Below are 24666 nucleotides of genomic sequence, written 5' to 3'. Positions count from 1 at the left end.
ATGTTTTTCTTTCTCGCCATTCCTATCTTTGCCTTTTATTTGACATTCTTGTTTGATTTTCTCACTAATAGCACTACCTAAATATTGAAAAATAATTATACGGATTACTTTTTCTTTCTGTTTTTGTATATGATGCCGGCAGCAATTTCAAATCACCAACGATGGGGACACTCGGTCGAAAAAGTGTAAAACGCTTTTTCTGGCCAGTCACCCTGAATGAGGTTTTCCTGGGTTTTCTTCATTCACACCAGGCAAATGTCGCGGTGGTACATAACTTATAGCGCCCAGACCGCTTCCTTCCTTCCTTAGTTCTTTCTTCCTTCCCTTTCCCCGGATTGTGTGCTCGCCGAGGAACGTCATCCTTCAAAACGTGAAGGGCTAAATAGCCTTAGATGCCGAAAGCCCAGAAATCTAAATCGTAAATCCTAAAATCAAATTACCAAGTGGCCGGCTTAACCCCTTCGGGGATTCATGCCAGAGAGTCTTAGTTTCATTTAACTAATTATTTTCTTTTAAATTGGTTTATACTTTCGATCAATTCATAGTTTTAATAACTTTTTGTTTTTAAAAAATCTATTTTTATATAGGCTACTTCGTCTGAGGTTGAAGCTGCCATCAACGTTGCACTGGAAGCTGGCTACAGACACATAGACACAGCGTACGTGTACGGCAATGAAGAAGCAATAGGATCTGCACTTAAGAAATGGTTCGATTCTGGAAGACTAAAACGAGAAGAGATCTTTATTGTGACTAAGGTACGGTATCATTGAAAGCAATTTTTTCAGTTGAGAATTCAAAAAAAGTGATTAAGTATGAGATGAGCATGATGTATCTCGACTTAATGTCTTTCGTACTAAAATACTTGATCGTTGTTTCCTTTGAAACACGTGTGTGTACATGTCCATCCGACAGACTGAACTGTTATTATGATATTGGTATCACCGACTGATAATAAATTTATCAAATTAGCCCATTCATGTTTCGTATAATATTTCGCTACTTAGTTACCATGCATTTAAATCAGAAGGAGTGCCAACAAGACAGTTGAAAAGTAAATGCTCCATTGATTTTTTTGGTGAGTGGGGAGACGAGAAAAACGTAGTTGGAACATTTAAACAGTAACTGTGTTTGCATTTAAACAAGTAGCAGAGTCAGAATGTACACCACGCGAAAGACTGGTTTATCATAGTGTTCATAACGTGAAAATAGAAGTTTGAATTTGTGCATTTCCCCTCACCATCCCTTCCCCCTTTCAAAAACTTTAGTAAAATGAGTAAATATTTGATTTGTCGATTCATTTTAGCGTTTTATTCCATGGACATATCAGTATATTACATCCTGAGCATTATACTAACCTGCTAGTCTCAATATCATTCCGGGTAGCCTAGCAAGCAAGGGTGATATCCATAATTAGTCCCGTGGGGCACGGTGGCTCAGTGGTAGAGCGTTTACCTCCGGTGTGTGGGATCCTTGGTTCGATTTCCAGCCAAGTAAGTTTGTGGTGGACAACATCGTGTCATGAGTTTTCTCGGGGTACTCCTGTTTCATCTTGCCTTTCATTCCATTAACTCTACCATTATCATTCACTTGTTGTAATCGTCGTCTCCCTTATAGTTCAGTGCAATTAGACCAAAAAAAGAACAAAGGACAAAATGAAATGAAATCTTACACATTAACATCCCATGATTATGCCCGTTAGGCTAAGAGTATAGTGCAATTAGGTTTAAACGCTTACATTCCAAAAACAAACTGAAACCTTTCCTAAATGATCGTGATACTCTATTCAGCAACTCAGAGAAACTCCCAAAAAATCCCGCGTTGGGTTTGGTCACTATGGCCACCATATTGGGTAACCTATTTCCAACGCCAAACGTTTTCGTGGAAACCATAGCATTTACTTTAACTGATTATAATACAGGTTGAAAACACAGCATAAACTATACATCATTGAAAAGATATTTTATTAGTTGTTCCTATTGTGTGAAAAATAAGGAAATTTACACGTTCCTGAGAGGAAAAAAGGGAAATTCCACAAAATTTCTCAGAACAGAAGTAAAAAATTGAGTGTTTTAATCTTTATTACGACATTGTAGGGAGAAGAAACAAAATATGTACAAAATTATTGGCTACACCCTTCTCAGTAAAACATTAAAATACGTAATATTAATTAATTACAATTTAGTTTTGAAATCTTTATTATTTCTTTTCGCTGTCGTTGAATGGTTTTTAAAGAATATTGAACTAAAGGTATAATTACGGACAAAGTTTAGCGATGATATCGACGAGCGTCCGTGACAATATTAATATCTTCTAAAGCTAAGATTTTAAAATTAGATTCACGTAATGTATTCAATTCCCTCTTGATACATAAGATTTTCACCTCTGCGTCCACTAATTTTGAATGACGTTATCAGTGGGTATATAGTAGCAGAAGCGTCAATATCCTTCATAAACCTGGGTTTTGGGTTTTCTGGAAAAAGGAATAGCAGGAAATTTCCAACAGTTTGAAGGAAATTGTTATATATATATAAGAACAGTTGTCTCATATCTTTAAATATGACCTATCTGCGTATCCTTTCTCCTTATTTGATGGAAGTCTAATGAGGAAAGGTATAAAATCATTGATAATATTCGTTTTGTCCTGAATTTCGACCCAGAAAACAAGTAGTGCCCCAAAACATGGTGTATCCTACATAGTTGATGGTGAGCATCTGTTGGATAGTGTTGCATGGAAGCGTCCAGCCATATTCAAAGAAATATATCAGCAATATACTCCTCGTCATTTTTGAAGGATATAGGGAAGGTATAAGAACAAAATATGAGGAAATGATGGTGCCGGGAAGGAAGATTCGCCCAGACAAGACTCACCACATTGGTGCTATTCAAGATGATATAGGTGAGGGCCAACTTTCACTGCGAGGGCGGGGGTGCGCGAGGGTGATAGACAACTCCCTTCGCGATGGTGAGGGCCAACTTTTACTACGAGGGCGAGGGTGTGCGAGAGTGATGGACAACTCCCTTCGCGAGGGCGAGGACAAGTTTCCAGCACGAGGGTGAGGGTGAACGAGGGCGAGGGCCAACTGCCACTGCGAGGGCAAGGGTGAGTGAGGTTGGAGTAAAATGAACATCTATGGTATATACTGTGTACAACATGGATGTACCAACAGGGACACAGAAGATGAAGTGGAAGCGGATAGAGATTTGCTAGTTCCCGAAACGGAAGATACCAGTGATATCGAAGAAGAGATTTTCCAAGATGTCAGACATCGTCGTCTGGAATAGACAGAGATTCAAGTAAAAGTAAGTTACTTTTAAATGAAAATTTTCTGAGTTTGACACCTTCACATAGTAAAGAATTAGTTTTTAAGCCTTTTTTCTAGCTCAAACATTACGATTTTTTTTATACGTTACTAAAGATGACCTTTTCAGCAATGTTGTATACACGCCAAATTTCTCCGACTAATCTGGCATGCTAAGAACAAAGCAATGTTTGAAAAAAAATCCTTAACTGATTAACCCTATTTGGGTTGAATTTCCCTGGAGATGCATTTGCGTATTTTTAAATTAACATTTTATAAGTAGTGAATAAGAACCTACATAATGAAGACAGCATTTCGATAGGAGGTAGAATGATTAGGCGTATTCGGTTTCCAGATGATGATGCTTCTTGGGGAATCAGAAAAGGAAAACAAAAAGATGTTTAAAAACTTGAGGAAGGACTGCGAAAGATATGGGATGGGAGTAAATATTAGAAAGATAAAAGTCACGCTGATTGGGGCAAAGCTGTTGGTGACAAATGAAGAAATGGGTTTGGAGAAAATAGAACAGATGACTAGTTTTTGATACTTGGTTAATATTATTAGTGGAATATGAAATGTAAACGTGAAATAAAAGGTGGGTTAGTAATGGCGAAAGAAGCATTTAGGATGAAGAAAACTCTATTTTTGTGGGTCCTTGAACAGAGTTTAGAAATATTCATAAAATGCTTCGTTTGAATATTGTACTGTATTGGTCAGAAACATTAACCTTACGCAAAAGTGATGAAAAACGACTGGGAGCTTTTGAAACGTGAGTGTGGAGAAGAATGGAAAGAATAAGCTGGGTGGAGCAGGAAACGAATGAGAGGATGTTAGAAATGGTGGGGAGAATAGGACGATTTTAGATGTTAATGAAAAGAGAAAGAGAAACTGGTTGGGACATTGGCTAAGAAGAAACTATATCATGAAGTACGTGCTAGAGAGTATGGTGGCAGGAAAGAGAGAGACAGGGCGAAGGAGGTAATGAATCCTCCTGATCTTATTCAGGAGTGTAGCCATGGGGGGACCCATCGGGGCCAGGACCCCCAAAATGCTTTCCTGCCCTCCCCCCAAATGACCAGCTTTTAAAACATCATCATAAGATTACCTCGCTTCAATCATTTAAAAATAACAAGGTTTACATTTAATTAATAATTTACGATAAATTATTTACCGATCCTTACCGATCGAAAATTAGTCTGATATATCTACCGTGTCAGTGATGCCCCCCCCCCCTTATGTCCATGACGCAACTCCTCCCAATTGTCTATCCGTAGGTGTTCTTCCATGAAAAAACAATCTTTTCGATTAATTTTTACACCTCCTCAAACATATTTATATAGATTTTTAACTCCCCCAAAATATTTCAACGACGCAGTTTGCGTCATAGCCCCCTTTTGTGGGCACCCCTGTACCGCGTAAGGAATGCCCAAATGCACAGCTTGCTACCAAATCTGCTACAATCGATTGATCTAGTGCTCCGTTCCTTCATTCAGAGAAACTAAAACCTTTATGTGGTTTAATAAACTGTTATTCTAGTGTTGAAGAATGCAACTTTGAAACGATTTGACTTGTAGAAATGTGAAAATGAGAAATTATCCGATGTGTTGATTCATATGTTAACGAAAATACCCCATGAATTTAAAGAGACATTTCCCTGTGTTTACGCCTTGTATGCCCAGGATTGACGTTTGGTGCTTCGACAATTTTGTGTGAATATTTAGCCTATTTTCCACATTGACACGCGTACTCACACCACATAGGCGTTCGATGTTATATCATCGGAAGGCGAATTTAACTTTGCTTGTGTTTGAGAGTGACATATTGCAAAATATCTCTCCTGACCAGATTTTGAATCAGTTCTGTGAAAAACGAAGGAGGTTGCAGCGGCTTTAACCCAAGTGGTTAGAAAAAGAAAAACTATGAACCTGTTGTAGTTCAGTTTCAATTACATCCAAATCGGATGGAAAAGGTTTAAATAATGGAACTGTATTATTTCACACCATTTATACTTTTTTGTATGTAATTCTTTAGATTTGTGTCAGCATAAACTGCATAATAAACAAATGGACTTTGAAAAATACTTTTTCTTTTTTGTGACAGCAGATTACACAACTTACTGTGATTTATATTTGACTGTTTGAAAGTAAATGTTTTAACAAGATACAATACACAGATCAGCCACGACATTATGACTACCTACGTACTATCGATATAAAACCGTCCAGGCGATAGCAGCGTCACCAGGCGAGGAATGCTTGCTAGTCAGACACACGAGCGTGCTGGTGTGTGTAGAATGGGGTAGGCCCGCGATCTATCTGAGTTTGGCGGAGGGCAGATTGTAATGGCCCGGAGGCTCGGCACGAGCATTTCGGAAACTGCACGACTTGTCGGGTGTTTGAGGAGTGCTGTGGTGAGTGTCTTTAACAAGTGACGAAACCAAAGTGAAACGACGTCCAAACGTCGACGGGTTGGGCGGCCCCTTCCCTCATTATAGACGTCGGATGTCGTAGGCTGGGCAGGTTTTTAAAACGGGACAGGCAGCGAACTGTGGCAGAACTAACATTAGACTTTAATTCTGGGCAGAGTACAAGTGTATCTGAACATATAGTGTACCAAACACTCCTAACGATGGGCATCCGCAGCCGACGACTCATCTATGTGACTATGTTAACATGACGACATCGGCAACTACGACTGAAATGGGCACGTAAATATTGCCACTGGACCTTGGCACAGTGGCAGAGCATTGCATGGTCTGATAAATCCTGATACCTTCATCATGTCGATGGGAGGGTGCAAATGCGTCGTCTTCCAGGGGAACAGCTCCTTGACACCTGTACTGCGGGACGGAGACAAGCTGGCGGCGACTCAATTATGCTCTGGGAAACATTCACGTGGGTATCCATGGGTCCAGTGAAGCTCGGGCAAGGCACTATGATGGCCGAGGCGTATCGTACACTGGCTGCAGACCACGTACACCCCTTCATGTCGACCATGTTTCCCAACGGTAATGGCATTTTTCAACAAGATAATGCGCCATTTCACAAAGCCAGAAGTGTGATGGAGTGGTTCGAGGCAGGGTTGGCTGGTTTAAACCAAGGTGGTTTAAACCAAGGTTTAAACCAGCTGTTTTTTTTTAAAAAAAAAAAACAACTGGTTTAAACCAAAAAACGAAAAATGTTTGTAAAAGTGTAAGTGTTTGTAAAATCTTGATGAACACACATTTGTGGGTTATCACGTTTCACTCCCGTATATTATTCGTATTATATTCAGACCTAAATTCCCCATTCATTACTCAAAAAGATTATACTTCAAAAGCAACTTTTTTTTATATAAGTTTATAAATGTTTGTTTTGTGATTTTTTTGTAGTTGTTATTATTGTTATGTAATTGTAGTCAAAGAAAAGTTCTAAATATTGTTTCGTTTCAATGTTTACTATTGATAAAATGCATCGAAATGCCGTACTTTTGTGTGTGTGTGTGGGGGGGGGGGGGGGTCATAAGACCCCACGAGAGGCATTTAGTGAAATGAGAAGTATCTTTGGTATCTATTTATCATGTATAAATGAGTCTGAGCCAAAGTTGACTCAAATAATTCGTATCTTTATTCACTTTTCTTACTGATATGCAAATTAAGTCGTTGTATTTCTTTAATTTGGACCAATAAAAGTCGTTCTTAACTAACTTGAACTAAATTAGTTCTTCTGTACTCCGTAGTACTTTGAAGTTGTCCGTATGTAATTCTGTATAATGATTTCACTTATGCAACTGTTTATCTTTTTGTCCTTCTGAAATGACTCTTGACAGTTATATTAAGAAGCCTGTAAAGATCAGTACAACTTACTTTTATCAGGATTCCTTCGTGAGTGAGTCAGACGTATCGCATTTGTGAACAATTAGTCCTGGTTCCGAGTTCAAATGGAGGACAATTTCTCTCGGATGTAACTCGAGAAGCAGTTTTTATTCCGCTTTAAGCTTACGTGACCCCTTCCAGCATAACCCGGCTGTTGCGTAATAACATCAAGGCGAAACAAACTTATTTCTGTCCATATATGATATGAATATATAGAGCAAATTATTTAAACCAAATAAACCTGGTTTAAACCAAAAAAACCTGGTTTAAACCAAAAAACCCGTTTTTTTGTTTTTTCAATAAAAACCATGGTTTTTGCCAACCCTGGTTCGAGGAACATAGTGGCGAGTTCCAATTGATGTACTGGGCCCCCAACTCGCTGAATCTCATCCAATCGAACTTGTGATTGAAAGTGCCGTCACAGCGTATAGCTCCCCTCCCCGAAATTTACGGAAATTAGATAACCTGTGTGTGCAGATGTAGTGCCAACTCCATCCAGCGACATACCAAGACTTCATTGCTTCCATGCCAAGACGTGTCGCTGCTGTTATCCGTACCAAAAGTGGACATACCGACTATTAGGTAGGTGATCATAATGTTCTGGCTGATATGTGTAAATACTGCCATAAACACTGGTACTAAACTGATTTGTAAGTACATTGTATGTTTTATGTGCTGTAACTAGTGTTTTATAAAACATTTTTTTATCAGATGGAAAATTTGGTGAAAAACAACGTTTTTACTCAGTTTTTCAGTTTGGATTTCATTCGCTTTTTTTTCCTACTTGGTGTAAAACAAGAAGTGAGATATAGCTATTAATAAAATAATTATAGTGTTTTAGTTAAGAATAATAAATAAATATTTTTTCAGGAAATCTTAAAGAAATTAAGTGAAATTTCAAAGAAAGTCAGTCTTATGTAGATAGCTTCTGTATACAAGGGCTTCAATTGAAGAAGTTATACACAAAGGTAGAACGTTTGGTGCGGGACAGTAGTTCTTGGTTAAACATGATAAAAACTACCTGGTACATAATACTTATGAAGAAAAAGAAAATAAATAAAAAAGCTTTAAAAAAACAGTTTTTAGTTTTCCAGACGGAAATCAAAATTTTCCGTTTTTTTCAGGCCTCAAAATCACTAGCTATAACACATTTTTTCGACTTTGTACATTGTAGCTGCCCTCCCCCCCTTCACAAACGACGTGCCCCTCCTAGATAAACCTGCTGGCTATACCCCTGATCTTACTATTAATAATAATAATGTGAGAGAATGAAAACCATTTATTCTCTGTCATAAACATTTCATTTTGTGTTGTAGCTGCCACTGGTTGGAACTCATCCCGATCGAGTAGAAAAGTATCTGAAGAAATCTTTAGCTTCATTACAACTGGATTATGTGGACTTATACTTGGTTCACTATCCGGTAGGCTTCCCAGACGGAGACAATCTCTTCCCGACAGACGATCAAAAGAACCTAATAACAGAGCCTGACACAGATCATTTAGCTGTTTGGAAGGTAAGTTATTCGCAAATGTATTTTTTTGTGTATCGTGTTACCAACTATGTTCAATAAATAAGCAGAGGAGTAGAGTGATCCAATGTTCCTTTTCTAAAGGGGGGGGGGGCACTATTTCTACAGAAGTCTCATGACAAAAATAGTCATTTAACTTATATTTGAAGAATATGAAAATTTACTTACTATCCCTTCAATTTAAAACAAATCTGATAATTCGAAGTAAAACACTGCACATCAATAAGACAGCAGACAGAGTAGAACAAGACCTAAAATTTACGCTTTATGAGACATGAAAATACACTGAAGACTATTACAAGATAAGATTCTTCTCATAATAGATGCAGCAATTTTTTCCAATACTCAGCTTAAGTCCCTCAAGTTTAATCAAATACAGTGATTTCTGTTCAATGGCCATGATCGTCTCAGTGACAGATTTATTCATCTTGCGTTGGTGAGCAATTTATGGCTGGGGCTCTCGCCCGGCACTACTCACTTGACTGAAGGTTTAATTATGCATTAGCTGTAGTGAACGTTGAGTCAACAGTTTAGTAAATGACGTCACGCAACGTTTTCTGACCAATTATAAATTGTGAACTATGAAGTCATTTTGACAAAATTTAGGTTTACTTTAGAGTAATAATGAAATATACCAAATCAAATAAAACGTAACACAGTACAATAGTAAGTTAGGAAGAAATGTTCCAAATGTTGATATATTGTCTTCCGCCCCCCTGAATTCTGCAGCACTAGGCAGATTGCTCTATTTGCCTAGTCGGAAATCCGACGCTGGCAAGTTCAATAGCTCACAATACTGTAATTTCTTTTCCGAGCTTCTAAATGTCGATAAGGATAGTTTAGCTCCTGCAATGGTAAGTGGCCAAGACAAAATAATATCAAAGAGCTTTAGCACATCTGAAACACAAGTAATGCTAAACGAATAAATTACTAACTACTGTCAATGAAGAATAGTTTGTCCTTCAATATGAAATTGAGTTTCCTGAGGTAAAAACTCAAATGAGCTCATACAGCTCATAAGAGTTTTCATGTGTCCCCCATTACACCAAAGCTGTCTTAGAGAATCAAATGAGAGGAATACATTTTGGTCTTAATGACTATTTCATCACCAGCGGCATTTTATAGGTATATTCAGCTCCTGAAAAGAAAAGAGATACAACTTTTAATTATTGTCATATGTTTCTTTTGTACGGCCGCACATAAAGAAAAATAATTTGATATATAATGGATTTAATTCCTAGGATAGTTCCTTTATATGCAACATGGTTGCAGCAGGAATAAAACGGGGTCACAAATTTCGTGAGCTGTGACTCTGGAGGCTGTCAGATTCGGTGACTCGAAGTAATCCTGAAAGATGACGAAACATTGTCGTACACACAGAGTATTTGTAAGGCTCCTAATGTAATTCTAACAAACACGATCCTCTCCTCTCCTCTCTTCTCCTGTCAGTGTGTTCTCACTAAATCTATAATTTTCTTTCTCGATTGTTGTATGGGTCTTTGTATGTCAAAGCATTGCACTGAAAAATAACTACAAGGTTTAACAAGAGAAAAATGCATCAGAACCACAGAAAAGATAAGATATATGTTTTTCTTACGACGAATCATCATACTTAATTTGAGCGAACCCAGGCCCATATCCACAGGGGGTAGAAATACGGGTCTTCCCACAATTTTACTGACCCGCCTAAAATGTTCACGGTAGGCTTGCAAATGAACTATAATATGATTGGATCTGCCCCCCTAATTTCTACCGGCCCTACATTTTTGGGATGACTACGGACCTGAGCGAGCGTATAGAATTTGTGGTTTAGAATATAAAAGATGCCGCTGAGCCCAAGAAGGATTTTGTTAAATCTTTTTATAGTATGTATTAAAAAATCACTATGTTATTTTTCAATATGGGAAGAGGAGTGTACAGAAATTATATTTTAAAATATTCGGCATGGTACGTTAATTAAGGAATGTTAATCGAAATCAAGCAAATGAATGTTCGAGCTCAAGTAGTGAGCCTCATTAATTCACTATAAAATTCTGCAGTAATGCTGCAGAGATGATATTTTCTCTGTATCAGGTCTGTCTGGGTTTGGGTTTCGCTTCTCAGTCATGACCCAAGTTACCCGGTAACTCGTGACCCGTTCCATCACTGATTTGCACGTATTCAATATGCCAGGCGCAAGTGGAGTTTTATTATTATTATTATTATTATTATTATTGTTATTATTATTATTATTGTTATTATTATTATTATTACTCTTTTTCGAGTTTGTCTGGATACTCCTTCCGAGATGCCCGAACCGTTCTTAACCAAATGTGACATGGTGATTCGAGAGAGCGCACTGAGTGTCGTAAAGGGTAGCATGCTTCGATTGGACATACCATTGAGGAATAATAACCGGAAACGGGATGCCCATATACTTAATATTGGAAAAGCATTTGGTGAGTGAATTCTCATTGTAAACAATGGCAGAACGTTAATAACAATATAAACCGTTTCCCAGCACATTATCTTCTGGCCTTTGAGAGAGCTGGACAACAAGACTAGATCACTGGGCCTTGCTTTGAGAATTGATACGGAATATCTACTACGTAAATGAGAACTAAGTAACTTTACTCGGTAACTTTTACAAGTAAGTACTCTATATACTGAGAAGAGATGAATTGATGCATACTTGGGCTACCCATTGTAATTCTATCAAGAGTACGCATAATAGGTGGCCTACTAATTGACCCAGCGTTTCCTAAAGATCATTTGCTATGTACTGGCAATAACAATCCTAGTCAGTGATGTAACTAGGGAGCGCCCGGACGCCAGATTGTGGGGGGGGGGAGAAAAACTGGACAAATATTTATTTTCATTATAAGGTAAGGAAAAGACTTTTAACAAACTAAGTCATTACAAATTACCTCCGAAACTTAACAGGACAACAACGGCTCCCAGACCTTAGGATCATCGTATTCATAGAGCATAAGTTAGCTTCAAAACTATCTTTTGAGGACTTCGTAAAAACCTTTGCATCCGAAAAACCCCGCAAAGTTGAATTTTAGTTCCAGCTTTTTGTATTTTCATTTGACTTACATAGATTTAAGAGATTTGTAAAATGCCAGAGTTTATTACTCGAGACAACAGCTTGACTGTTTGTGATAATTAACTATCTATTCTAAAGCAACAGACTATTGATTCATTGTACACACATGCACATCCAGACATACTTGATTAAAAAACATTGTGATTTACAGTAATTATGATAAATCTATAAGAATATATCAAGCATGCTACTCTCAGATTATTTGGCAATCAAATACTAATTAGTTTGGTGTTTTGTCTTCAAACTTTACCACTTAAAGTAAACATGGAACATGTGTGATGCCAATATCAAGTTAGAGAACGTTTTGGTGTGGTTGATTGACGGTTGAGGGACGCTAAGGCGAGTTCTTGGCCTGAGCGTCGCTGGCTCTGGCTTTATAAATAAAAGAATACAAGACTTCGCTCACTGTGTCGTTAAAGACTTAAAACATAAAAGCAAGGTTGAATATATGCAATACTTTTAGTTAAAAAAAAAATCAAAAATAAAAATTCATGTGTAATCTCAAATGTATGTAATTCATATATTCTCAAATATTTAATTGTTGAGTTTGTTCGATTCTAACTTTTTCCCCAGCACATATGCCAAACTGAACTATTTCGGGGCTTCAAGATGGGGACAGGCTTTTTCACACCTAGAGCATCAATTTCTTTCAATTTTGCAATTGTGATTTAGAACATAATTTTACTTTTTGACATACTTTCGTTTTTTACAATCTTTATACTTTGTTACATCTTTTTTGTTTGTCCTGTGCCTCCAACCCCCAAGTATTTTTATCTATAGTGTTTTAATCAATCTACTTAGACCAGGCGAGTTTGTCCAAGTTGGAACACGCCATTTTATACAATTCTAATTTTCCACAAACCATTTAAAACATATTTAGTGAAGCAGTTCACAGGGCTCTAAGGCCGGGACTTCCTTTATAAATCTCCCATTACAAGGCACGAAATTTGGTGTGTGGGCTTTTCTTTATGGTTTTGAGAATACAGTGCGAACATGCCATTTCACTATACAAAGTTAAGTGTAAAGTATGCAAGTTCAAAGTCAAGTAAATTTCAATTTTACAGGCAATGGAAGCGCAAGTTGACGCAGGACGAACGAAGTCTATTGGTCTTGCGAACTTTAATGCTCGACAAATAAAACGTATTGTAAAATCAGCAAAAATTCGTCCAGCGAATTTACAAGTGGAACTACACATCTATTTACAGCAAAAGGAATTGGCTGCTTTTTGCAATGCTTTAGATATTACAGTTTGTGCCTATGCACCGTTGGGCTCACCAGGATTAGCAAATGTTGTAGAGAGCAGGTAACATTATTTCATTTTTATTTAGTTTAGTAGTTAGTTTGATGGTATACATCCGTAACCTACACTACTGGCACTATCGAGTTTTCGATTGCTACTTTTTCTGTTTTATGTCAAGTATAGTTCGCGTTTAATTACTGTATATGTCTGTGCCGAAAGAGTACGGCAACAGAACACGAAACATATTGTGGTAAGTTCCTCTCTTTAGATAGAATCAGTGTAGGTTGAGTTAACATTCTATTTCATTATAATATAATAGAAGTTTGGTTCAAGTGCTCCTCGAAATAACAGCAGCTTCCAAAGTTTGTTCAAATTTGTTTTCTCAATGGTAGGCGCATGATCATTAATTCTACTTTGAATTAAGTTAACAGACATCAATAACTCATTTTTAGTTCTCAGAATCTTCTTAAATTAATGTAAACATTATACCAATTAAATGTTATATTGATACATAAGTCCGAAGTGTGTTTTCCACTCTGTCAAAAGTTATTATTAAGTACCAATTTGAGACAAACTATTTAGTAATAAATATATTCTTCTTCATTGAATATAATTCTCTGCAAGGGCTGAGGCTGTTTCTCGGTTTCATGTCTCAACAATCGGCTGATTTGAAGTCGCAAACTATGTTCGAATTATCAAAGGATTTTCTTTGAAGATTCCCCCCCCCCAACTTTTTGACAAAAAATAAAAATGCCACTTATAAGATCCTTCAATTCTCATTTGTGTTTACCGTGCCCCCCTTCCCCCAGCAGACAATTCCTAACTCCGCCATGCCTCAATGTGAGTGTTAATTGTCGTGTTGCTGTTGCACTTGATGCAGTTTTCTAATCATCTATCATGAACTATGTCCGCAAGGCGTCTGAGTTGATGGCAATAAATATACTACACATAACACGTAACTGTACAGGGTGGTTCAGAAGTAGGTGTACCCCCCCTTTAGTTTTAACAATATAGTGTTAGTTATGGTAGAATGTCTGTACACAGTTACCTTGAAGCCTTAAGAGTCATAAACATCAGTATGATCACCATCCATGTCTTAACACAGCTGAATGCTGCGCCAAGTTCTCGCAGATGTTTTGCGGAGATACTCCGGAGTCCACGAGGGGGAAGGCGTGTTCCACAGCTGCTCGTAATTCCTTCGTTGTGTGATATCGAGTGTTTCTTACTAGTTGCTTTATGAAACCACAGAAAGCATTGTATGATGTCGTCAGATCTGGACTTCTTGGAGGCCAGGCAAAGGGAGCTGGTGAAGATGCACAACCTCTTCCAATCCAGCGGCCAGGAAACGTCTGGTTCAGGTAATTGCGCACGTGAATCGTGAAGTGCGCTGGTGCTCCATCCTGCTGTATCTCAACAGTGTCCTTGATACCATTTTCTTCCAGTTCTTTTGAGGCACCAAGCAAAGCATCTCCAGGTAAAAATGTCCATTCATATTGTCTTCGAAGAAGTACAATTAGGAGTACGCCCACTTCCAGAACAGTGTATCTTCTGTGGATGATACTAGCATTTTGTACGTGGATTTTTTTTTTTTTTTCCGGCAGAGATTGCTTTCATTCTGTGATTGCGGGTTGACTGATATGGATAATGTTGATTATTGAATTTCAACTGTCTGCGTGGCTCCGATGATTTTTTCTGAATGTGGAGAAGCACTTCCATAAAAAAATCTGTCAAAAATGTTTATTTCTGTCACATGAAACTCTTTGTTCTTTAGCTTACAAGTAGCATTATTATTATTATTATTATTATTATTATTATTATTATTATTATTATTATTATTATTATTATTATTATTATTATTATTATTATTATTATTATTATTATTATTATCATTATTAGATCGGCAAAAGCTCAACGTATATTTACAATATTATCATGAATTCCTCATAACTCAGGTTAAAATATAAACTCTTACTCCTAATACCAAAAACAAACAAACAGTACGAACCAATGCATGAACCCCATTTAAAAGCATGCTTATTTATTTTTTAATGTTATCAGGTCATATATTATGTACAATAATTTACAAACGAAGTAAGGAAAATTTTGAGACGGCTGAAGAAGGAATTCTTCGAGAGCAAAGGACGAGTCTTCTATAGAATTTACAAGATTAGAAAACTTTCTTATCTCGTCTCATGGCAACACTATTAGTAATATTCACATTTTAGCCTTGAATTGTACATTGAATGAAAACCATCAATGTAATAATAATAATAATAATAATAATAATAATAATAATAATAATAATAATAATAATAATAATAATAATAATAAAAGGGATAACTGTAAATTGCATCAAATTATTATTAAAATGGAATCATTGACACATTAACTTTAAGGAGGCAAGAAGCTTAACTCTATGGGTGAAACTTGACTCATGGCTTCTGGATAGTTTCATCTACACGGTATTAAATACCTGCGATACTTTTGTTTTTGGTCCGATGATTTATTTGGAGAATATTTGTTTCTGTTTTCTTTTAAATGAAATAGAATTTTATTTCAGTTTAATTTTGACTGATTTTCTTCCTCAAATGTATTTAAAGTTTCTTACTTCGTGAAAGTTCAACTTTGTTTTACGAGTATATAAGATATCTAATTATAATATTTAAATTATCAAATTTAACAAATGTTAAACTTACATATATAATGTAAATTTATTTTGAAAAAGTAGAGAGACAATTAGATACACTTAACGAAGAAATCAGTAGAATCACGTCATTAAATTTATGGTTGCCTTCAAAGGAACAGAACATCCCCGTGACTAAGCAGTTAGCGTACGCTTCTTCGGCGTGGGAAACACGGTTTCGATTTCCAGAGGGAGCTTATGTGCCTCGGATCTCACATCTCGATATAGCCTCGCTGCTGAAAGAGAGACTAAAATCAAATCAATTCAAAGGAAACAGAAGAATAATTCTGTATATAAATCATTGAGCTTAAAAGAAAAATGACGTAGGTAGTTAACAATGTTAAAATGTTTTCGATATCGAAAATACATAATAGAATTCTAACTAACTAACTCTATGGTCTATGGAACCCGGAGGTTCAATGTCGCGTTCACAAAAGTTCTCCACTGACTTCTATACTTAGCTAACTGCATCCAGTTTCTACTTTGTATTCCAATCTCTGCGAGATCCATCTTAATATTGTCCTCCCATCTGCGCCTAGGTCTTCCTAATGGTCGTTTTCCGATTGGTCTTCCAATCAAGACTTCGAAAGCGTTTCTACTTTCTTCCATTCTAGCTACATGACTTGCCCACCTAAACCTCCTAGACTTGACGACCCTAACAATGTTGGGTAAACCATATAAATTCTGTAGTTCCTCGTTATGAAGTTTCATAATAAATTTCACTTTTACATAATAGAAGCAGTAATCTTTAACTGATCTCAAACAAAGGAGCAGCAGCTCAATTCAGGCCGTTTATATACGTATATATTCTAGGTATGTTCAGACGTAGTTTCGACATAGGTTCATCGATTTTTACTTATTCTTATTATTTTGAAAGAATATACCTTCCTGTTGGTTACCTATGTATTTCTCTAGGATCTGATGCTTGTCTTTGGTGCTGGATTATGAAACATCTGAACAGACACAGGATTAAATACGGCAAAGTAGCATGCTTACAGGCAACTATACCTTCTTTAGCGTGATTACGGTTGCATAACAGCAGGGGTTGTGCTGAAAAGTTTCGGAACACTGTAACATTTTGTTACATTACATTATATGTGTGAGAAGGCGGTTAAGATTAAAAAAAAAAAGTTTTATAATTTTTGCCTTGTGTAAAGCTAATTCACATAAATTAACATACAATTTAATATTTTACTTTTTATATTTATTTCCAGAAAGGCAGAACCTAACCCATTAGAAGATCCCACGATATTAGAGATAGCCAAAAAATGTGGGAAAACACCAGCACAAGTTCTTCTACGATATATAATCCAGCGAGGTATAGCTGTTATTCCGAAGAGTTCCAATCCAAATAGAATAAGAGAGAATTTCCAGGTTTGTGTTTTTTTTTTTCTTAACAATAAAATTTTCAATCTCTTCAATGAATATGCTTTCCCATAAGATGGATAACGTAATGGTGTAATATTGTAATTATATTTAATGTGTATGTGTGTTAACAAAGACCTTGCACGATATGAAAGCGTATTACTAAATTACTCGACACTGTTCAATACAGAGATACGAATGTCATTTTTAAATTTCCATACTAATTACACTGTTCTACAAAGGTTGTATTTCTGAAATGAAAGTTTGTGCAATGAAAGCAATGTGACATGGAAATTCAAATAAGACATCCGATTTGATCCGTCAGGGATAATTTACGAGTAATTCAAGCATTCATGTACTACATATATTCATATACATGCCAAACACAGTATATGGTGACAAAAGGGAATTTGGAGAGTAAGACCTTGCAACATTGACAGCTTTCATTTTTCAGAGGTTGGCAAAACTTGCCCGACAGTGTTTTGTTGTTGCAATGTGATGTTGGGAGTAATTTGTGAGTTAAACTGAGCGTGTGAATCTGGTATTTCATCGGGCGTTAGTACTACTTACTGTATGTAAACTGAATGCTGTGGATACATTTTGTTTGTGTTTAAGTGAAGTTAAAAAAAATGCCTCGCACTCGTGGTTGTAAGTACGCAGCTTACAACTTCTGTTGTTTGTGGCGAGTTCACCTTGGTGAGAAACAGGAAGAAAATCACACCCATCATCAAGAGGGCATATAAGCAGTACTTTGGCGTCGGAGCTGGTGATTTTGATAAGAAGTGGTCAACTAATATGTGTTGTGCTACATGTTATTGTAAATTAATTAAGTGGTGGCAAGGAAAAAATGTTTCATTATTTGCTGTACCGATGGTTTGGAGGGAACCAAGGGACCATTTGATAGACTGTTATTTCTGCTTAACCAACATTCAGGGATTCACGAACAGCAAATCAAAGAAACATATTGTTTATCCGAATCTGCCGTCAGCAAGACGACCTGTGGCACATTCTCAAGCTTTACCAGTTCCTTCAAGGCCCACAGATATAGAAGAGATGAGTGATAGTGAAGAAAGTAGCACTACAGAACTTACATCTTCTCCGGAAAAAAGAAGGGATCCCCCGTATCAAAGCACGAGTACGCCCACGCCACGTGTATTACAGCAGGATGATTTAAATGATTTAGTGCGAGACTTAGGACTCAGTAAACAGAAAGCAGAATTGTTAGGCTCCAGGTTAGAGGAATATAACCTTCTCCACGAAACAATCAACATAACCTTCAGGAACAGAGAACGTGCTTTTGTGTCTTATTTTGCCAGTGATAGTTCCGTGACATTCTGCAATGATGTTCATGAATTAATGACAGCCTTGCACATAACATACGAACCTGGTGAATGGAGATTATTTTTCGATGCTTCGAAGAATAGCTTAAAAGATGTATTGCTGCATATCGGGAATAAACTGCCTTCAATCCCAGTTGCATATGCCGCTTTTACCAAAGAGAGTTATGGAATTTTCAGAAAGATATTGACCTTAATTAAGTACAGTGAACAAAAGTGGAAGTTGTGTTGTGACTTCAAGGTAATAGCATTATTATTAGGGATGCAACAAGGTTACACGATGTATGCATACTTTTTGTGGGAATGGGATAGTCGGGAAAGAACTTCCCACTATGTGAAAAAGGAGTGGCCTAAACGCAATTGGACAGTTGGGGAAAAGAATGTGCAACGGGACAGTCATGTAGATGTTCTTGTTTCTAGAAATGTTCTTGTTCCACCCCTACATATAAAACTTGGACTTATTAAACAACTTGTGAAGGCAATGGATCCTAATGGGCCAGCTTTTGCATATCTTGCTGACAAATTTCCTCGACTGTCAGCTGCAAAAATAAGAGAGGGCGTGTTTGTAGGTCCGCAGATACGAGAACTGCAGAAAAAAAAGAGGTTTTGAGGCATGTCTCACAGAGAAAGAAAAGCGCGCATGGATGAGTTTTACGAAAGTAACCCAAAACTTCCTTAGGAAAAGACGGGACCCTAAATACAAGGAGATGGTGGATGAAATGCTTGCAGCTTATCAGGATTTAGGGTGCAAAATGTCCTTGAAGGTGCATATCAGAGACTCACATCTGGATTACTTCCCCAGTAATTGCTGTGAAATTTTCGATGAACACGAAGAAAGATTTCATGAAGATATATCCACCATTGAAAAACGCTACGAAGGGAAGTGGATGCCCTCCATGCTGGCTTACTATTGCTGGCGTATCATTAGAGACAAGAGAGACACTCAGTACAAAAGAAAACAGTAAACCATTATGTATGGTACGATGATTAAAACAAGTGAATGATGGTGAAATAATTGGTGGGATGTAAAAGTGAAAGGAAACGGGAGTGCCCCGAGAAAACTAACGGACAAGGTGTTGTCCATCACAATCTTTCTTAGCGGGAATCGAACCAGTGTTCTGCACGCATCAGAGGTAAGCGCTTTACTAATGAGCCACCATGCTGCTCTTATGTCATGTGCAAATTTAGTAAATGTTTTTTTCTTAATCTATATCTTCTATCCGCAATTATCTTTCATTAACAAAAAAATCTACAGACTTCCATATAGAATATTCATTTTCTCTTCTAACTAGCTAGGTGCAGGCTCGGACTTAAGCTTATCGAATCAAGCTTAATATTTAGTTTTCTCAACGTTTACCACACTGAAATAATTCATGTAAACTTTTCTCAAATTCGTAATCAAGTTAATGTCAATAATCAATATTTTAGTGTGTTCCATGTTAATCTTCACTCATACTTTATCGTACAAATATACTGTTTATACAAAATAATGTCATTTTTGTTTTTGCTTTCCGCTAACTTAATATAGGACCTAGTTTTCATTTCTATTCATTGATCCACTGGAATTCAGTTTAATGCCAAATATTCATTGTGCTTTTTATTATCTCCATATTTTAATGCCTTCATTCATACTCATTTCCACAATTTTGTAGTTCTGATCATTCCATTTCTCATTTTAGTTCGTGCTTCCACTATTGCCTATATTGTAATTGTATTGCTTTGCGTATACCTCGTTTCTATTATTATTTCTGAATTTCCTATTCCTTGATTATTATTATTATTTTAATTTCTTCTCAAATTTTCGTCCTGTCTTTATCACATTAATTAATCACATCAAATTTTCTTCTCAAATCTCTTGACTCTTATTCATGTACTATTACTGTAGCTGCATCTCTAGTTCTTGTCACTGCTTTCTTATTTTATTTCCTACCTCATCTTTAACCGTACTTTTGAACCATCGCTTTGTCTTTTTCTTCTTGTTAAACTTGTTAGATAAAACTTTGACCGTTGACCTACATTATCAATCTTTCTTCTGTTTCACAAAACCTTGCGCGTTCCTAACTTAACGCTCTCTTTCGTAACATGTGGAAATATCCTGAAAGCCTTCCTCTTCACTGAATAACACGTGAAAATTACTTCTTCCTATCTTGTCGAACCTTTGTTGTAAATACACTTGAATGAAAAATAAATAAATATATAAGCAATAAAATTTTCAAACACATGACAGGAGGAATTTTCTGATTCCTTCCTTTTAATCGTTTATAAGTATAGAATTCAGTTTATTACTTAACAAACAATTCAGCATCAATTAGCGTATTTAATAATAATAATAATAATAATAATAATAATAATAATAATTTTCCACAGTGTTCGTCCTTCTGTACAAAACTCGAAATAAGTATAAACGTATGCTTATGTTTACTACTTTTCTTCTTAATCAAAATATTGATGTCTTATATTACAGGTGTTTGACTTTGAATTGAGCACTGAAGATATGGAAAGGATATACGTACTTGATAAGGGACCGAAAGGAAGACTGTTTGCTCAGAAGCTAATGAAAGGGTAATGATTTTAATATTTTCATAATTTTATTACCTAGGCACAGATGAACCTACAGCTTAACTCGAGATCCGAACGACGTGAACTCCCGGTGGGAATCGAGCCAACAGCAAAACTACTATAATGCAAAGCTCCAAAATGCGGGAGACCTTGGCCCTTCCAGGCATCCTTTCACCTTAACCTCTCAATGGATCGAATCGGACTTTCTTTTCAGTATCGTCATAGTGGTAATGTACGCTACTTTTGAATGTTGAAGAGCTTATTCGTAGCTAAGCGGTTAGCGTACACGCCTTTGGCATGGGAGACCCGGGTTCGATTCCCGGCGGGAGCTCATGTGGTTCGAATTCTACGTTAATCAGTAGGTCCACGTCTCATTTAGCCTCGCTGCTGAAAGGGACGCTAAACTCAAACTCAAACAAACTCAACTTTTGAATGTTAAATTAATAAATACAAATAAATTAACCGCGCTACGAAAACATGAATGGCAACATGTAACTCTCACTGCTGCAGCCAAGAGCATCTTGTAGTTTAAATGAAAAAAAAAAAAAAAAAAAAAGGGAGGAACTGTAATCTGTAAATTCTATTCAAAAGATTTATTACCTTCTTTGCGACAACATCTTATATCTCTGAAGTCAACGAATTATTCTCCCAAAAAGTTTGCATTTTTGATAAATTGTGAGTAGGAAAAGAAGTTTTAGTTATTTTTCGTACACTAAATGTAAACATTTTATGTGTTAATTTATTTAGGAAGGAATTATTTCCTTTAAGATTTTTTTTTAGTTCCATGTAATCGCTTTATAATAATAATAATAATAATAATACTAATAATAATAATAATAATAATATGTGCAATTTTTGTGTAATATGAATAAGTAGTAAATTACTGGATGGTACATTCGAATAATACAGAGATTATATTGTAGTATAAATTTTATGTGCCTTTGTGAACGTAGAAGAAGGAGCCCTTTTTTTTGACATTTTTCGTGGGGGACTCAGGAGTTTTTAGTTACTTTACAAAATCGAACCCGGGTGTCCTGCGCCAAAAACCTATACGCTATCGATGTAGCCATGAGGTAGCTCTATAAAATGTATTGATACTAAGTATAATATACAGGATTTGACATGACAGTTCTATGGATGAACAACTGTACAAACCTTAAATCTAGAATTTATCAACCGTTCATTGAATGTATAAGTAAACTTCAATTAAGAGTGTTTCTTTTTACTTTTCTGTATCATTATTACTAATGCACATATTGCAATAGTTTACATTATAAGTAGATGACTATATTATTTGTAACTGGCCGGATGAAAGTTAAAGTCATATTTTCTTGTCTGACACACCACTTTTCTGATAAACACCTCTTTCCTTTATCACTAGAACTTTCATAGTCAAGTGTTGAAATCAGCCATCCATTACAATGAAGGTGTGACTTACTCCACCTTTTCTGTTAACAGATTGACTTATCTAGATCTGGTATTTTGTCTCTAAGTATTTTTTTTTCTGACAAAGTGACTTACACCTCTTTAACTTTCACCCGTCCAATTAAAAGCGATAAGTATAAACCTGTAGAACAATATAGCACTTAATCTTTATAAATACAAAAAACAATTGTATTGTCTATTTTCAGGACAGAAACGCATCCAGAATATCCGTACCATGATCCTTATTGATACTTGGATTTGTGATTGACAAATGGATGGCGAACTTCAAAGAACATATTCTGATTATATTTGCAAAACAAATTGTAAATGTATAATAAATGTTCTAATAAATTAATCTCCATATTCTTTCAAACAACACAATACTAACTCTATTGCAAATACAATGTGTTTCTAAATGGTAATAGGAGTTTTAATTAAGCGTTTCTTCTCATTCATATACAATATAGAAATGAAACATACCTTAAAAGAAGGGTAACTCAGATTTTTTCCTACAAGTACCTTACAGAAAGTGTTTCCGCTGGAGCACAGTGCTAGTTGTAAAAATGACGATGACTTCTGATCATCGTGATCTGTCTTCGATTCGCAAGATGTAACTCAGTAACTGGAGTGCAACGTGCTTTTTGGCAGGAATATAGATGTGATCTGTCATCGGATAACAATATCTGAAGAAGTACAAACAATTTAAGAATACAGGATACCTGTGTAAGAGAAAGAGCTCCTGAAGACTGTTGTATTAGATGAGCAAATGGAATGAGTCAGAGCCAGTGTTGGGTAAGTTACTTGTAAAAAATGTAATGCATTACAAATTACTTTACTTAAAATGTAACTCATTACTTGTCCCAGAAAAGTAACTGTTACCCTACTTCGAGAGTAATGCGTTACAGGTCCGAAACTTTGAATATGTTAAAAAAAAATATCCATACTACTGCTGCTACTACTACTACCACTATTATTGTCATTATTATTATAAGTATATTATTATTATTATTATTATTATTGCACATTCCGGTTTTTCCCAATCATCGTAAATGTTTAAAACTGTAGGTTGATAATCGTAAGGTTGCTATATCCTTCCATGTGGACAGTTACTTTATTGGAAATTTGATATGTTTCGTTGACTACATAGAAGAATATTGCACGTTCTGAATCGCTTTATGTAGATGTAAGAACATATTTTTACTTGATAGCTATATAAACATTTTCTTACAATGGAACACTGCTTTTAAATGGCATACTGCGTTAGAAAAAAAAATGCTGCTTATTGTTATACTGCTAAACTAATTATATAATGTTATGTAAAATTAAAAATACTTAATATAGAGAAGCATTACACTACAACTAATAAAATGAGAATACATGAACTGGGGGTGAATTAAGAGTTACTACTAACTCTAAAATCGATACGTGCTTTTTAAAGCTACTTCTTCTAAACTCTATAATCAACGGAACTCGAGGATACGAAAACTGAAAGAACTCCACTACCATGCCATCAATGAACTCCTGACTGTTGATGAGTATTTCCTGCCGGGGCACTATAGACACTTTACTTTTAAATTCTGTCCATTATCACCCTCAGCTTTTAAGAAAAAATATTTTTCCTGTTCGAACGGTAAAATATTTTCGTTCTTCATCTTTATAAAAACAACATCACCCAAAGTAAACTAGTCTACCATTGCGCTCGCAGTTCACTCACTGAATGTATTGATTTGGAGCTGTCAAAATCTATGACAAAATCTTCCAAGTACTTGCAATCAGTACACGTGATTTTCCTGAGGCTGTACTCATCTTCCAAAAACAGCAAATGGCACTAAGGTCTTACCTGCTTCTTTGTATGTCGACTGACTGTCAGTCACTGACATAGTTCAAGCTCCATTCTGTGAAATTCACTTACAGGAAAGAAACATTTGCTTCCGAAAAAAATATACACATTTTGTATTTACTCATCCGAAATGTAACGCAAAAAGAGTGACTCAAACTAGGTACGTTACTTGAAAATTTGTAACGCGTTACCGTTGTAGTTACTTTGGGAAAATTGTAACATTTCTCCAAGAAAAAAAAAAAAAGACTTTAGTCTGGACACTGAAACAGCTGATTAGTTACTTCCGCATACAGTTAGCAACTATGATCTATGTTAGTAGGTCAGGTTCAATGAACATTGTGCTTCGTTTGTTCATCGAGAGTTAACAGCGCCACCTATGAACTGTGGTTGAAATGTCAACCCGCGATTAGCGTCAGAACAGAAGAAAAGGTAATCGTTGACGGATCTA

The 24666-nt window shown here is 36.2% G+C and overlaps 2 protein-coding genes across 2 annotated transcripts in view; both read left to right on the top strand.

Moving 5' to 3' along the window:
- Positions 1-22733, top strand: part of LOC145664231 (aldo-keto reductase family 1 member A1-like) — a 34499-nt gene extending 11766 nt beyond the window's left edge. The window contains exons 2-7 of the mRNA XM_081730704.1: positions 588-755; positions 8469-8666; positions 12834-13072; positions 16907-17066; positions 20859-20956; positions 22585-22733. Coding sequence (XP_081586830.1) covers positions 588-755; positions 8469-8666; positions 12834-13072; positions 16907-17066; positions 20859-20956; positions 22585-22627 — 906 coding nt within the window. The 3' untranslated portion in view covers positions 22628-22733. The remainder of the gene's footprint in view (positions 1-587; positions 756-8468; positions 8667-12833; positions 13073-16906; positions 17067-20858; positions 20957-22584) is intronic.
- A 150-nt stretch (positions 22734-22883) lies between these two features.
- The window catches only part of LOC145664232 (hemolymph lipopolysaccharide-binding protein-like), a 30364-nt gene continuing 28581 nt past the window's right edge, over positions 22884-24666 (top strand). The window contains exon 1 of the mRNA XM_081730705.1: positions 22884-23170. Coding sequence (XP_081586831.1) covers positions 23150-23170 — 21 coding nt within the window. The 5' untranslated portion in view covers positions 22884-23149. The remainder of the gene's footprint in view (positions 23171-24666) is intronic.

This window comes from Thermobia domestica, chromosome 11 (genome assembly GCF_964235325.1).
Source record: "Thermobia domestica chromosome 11, izTheDome1.hap1.1, whole genome shotgun sequence".
NCBI lineage: Eukaryota > Metazoa > Arthropoda > Insecta > Zygentoma > Lepismatidae > Thermobia > Thermobia domestica.
This window is presented reverse-complemented; position numbering and strand designations above follow the sequence as displayed.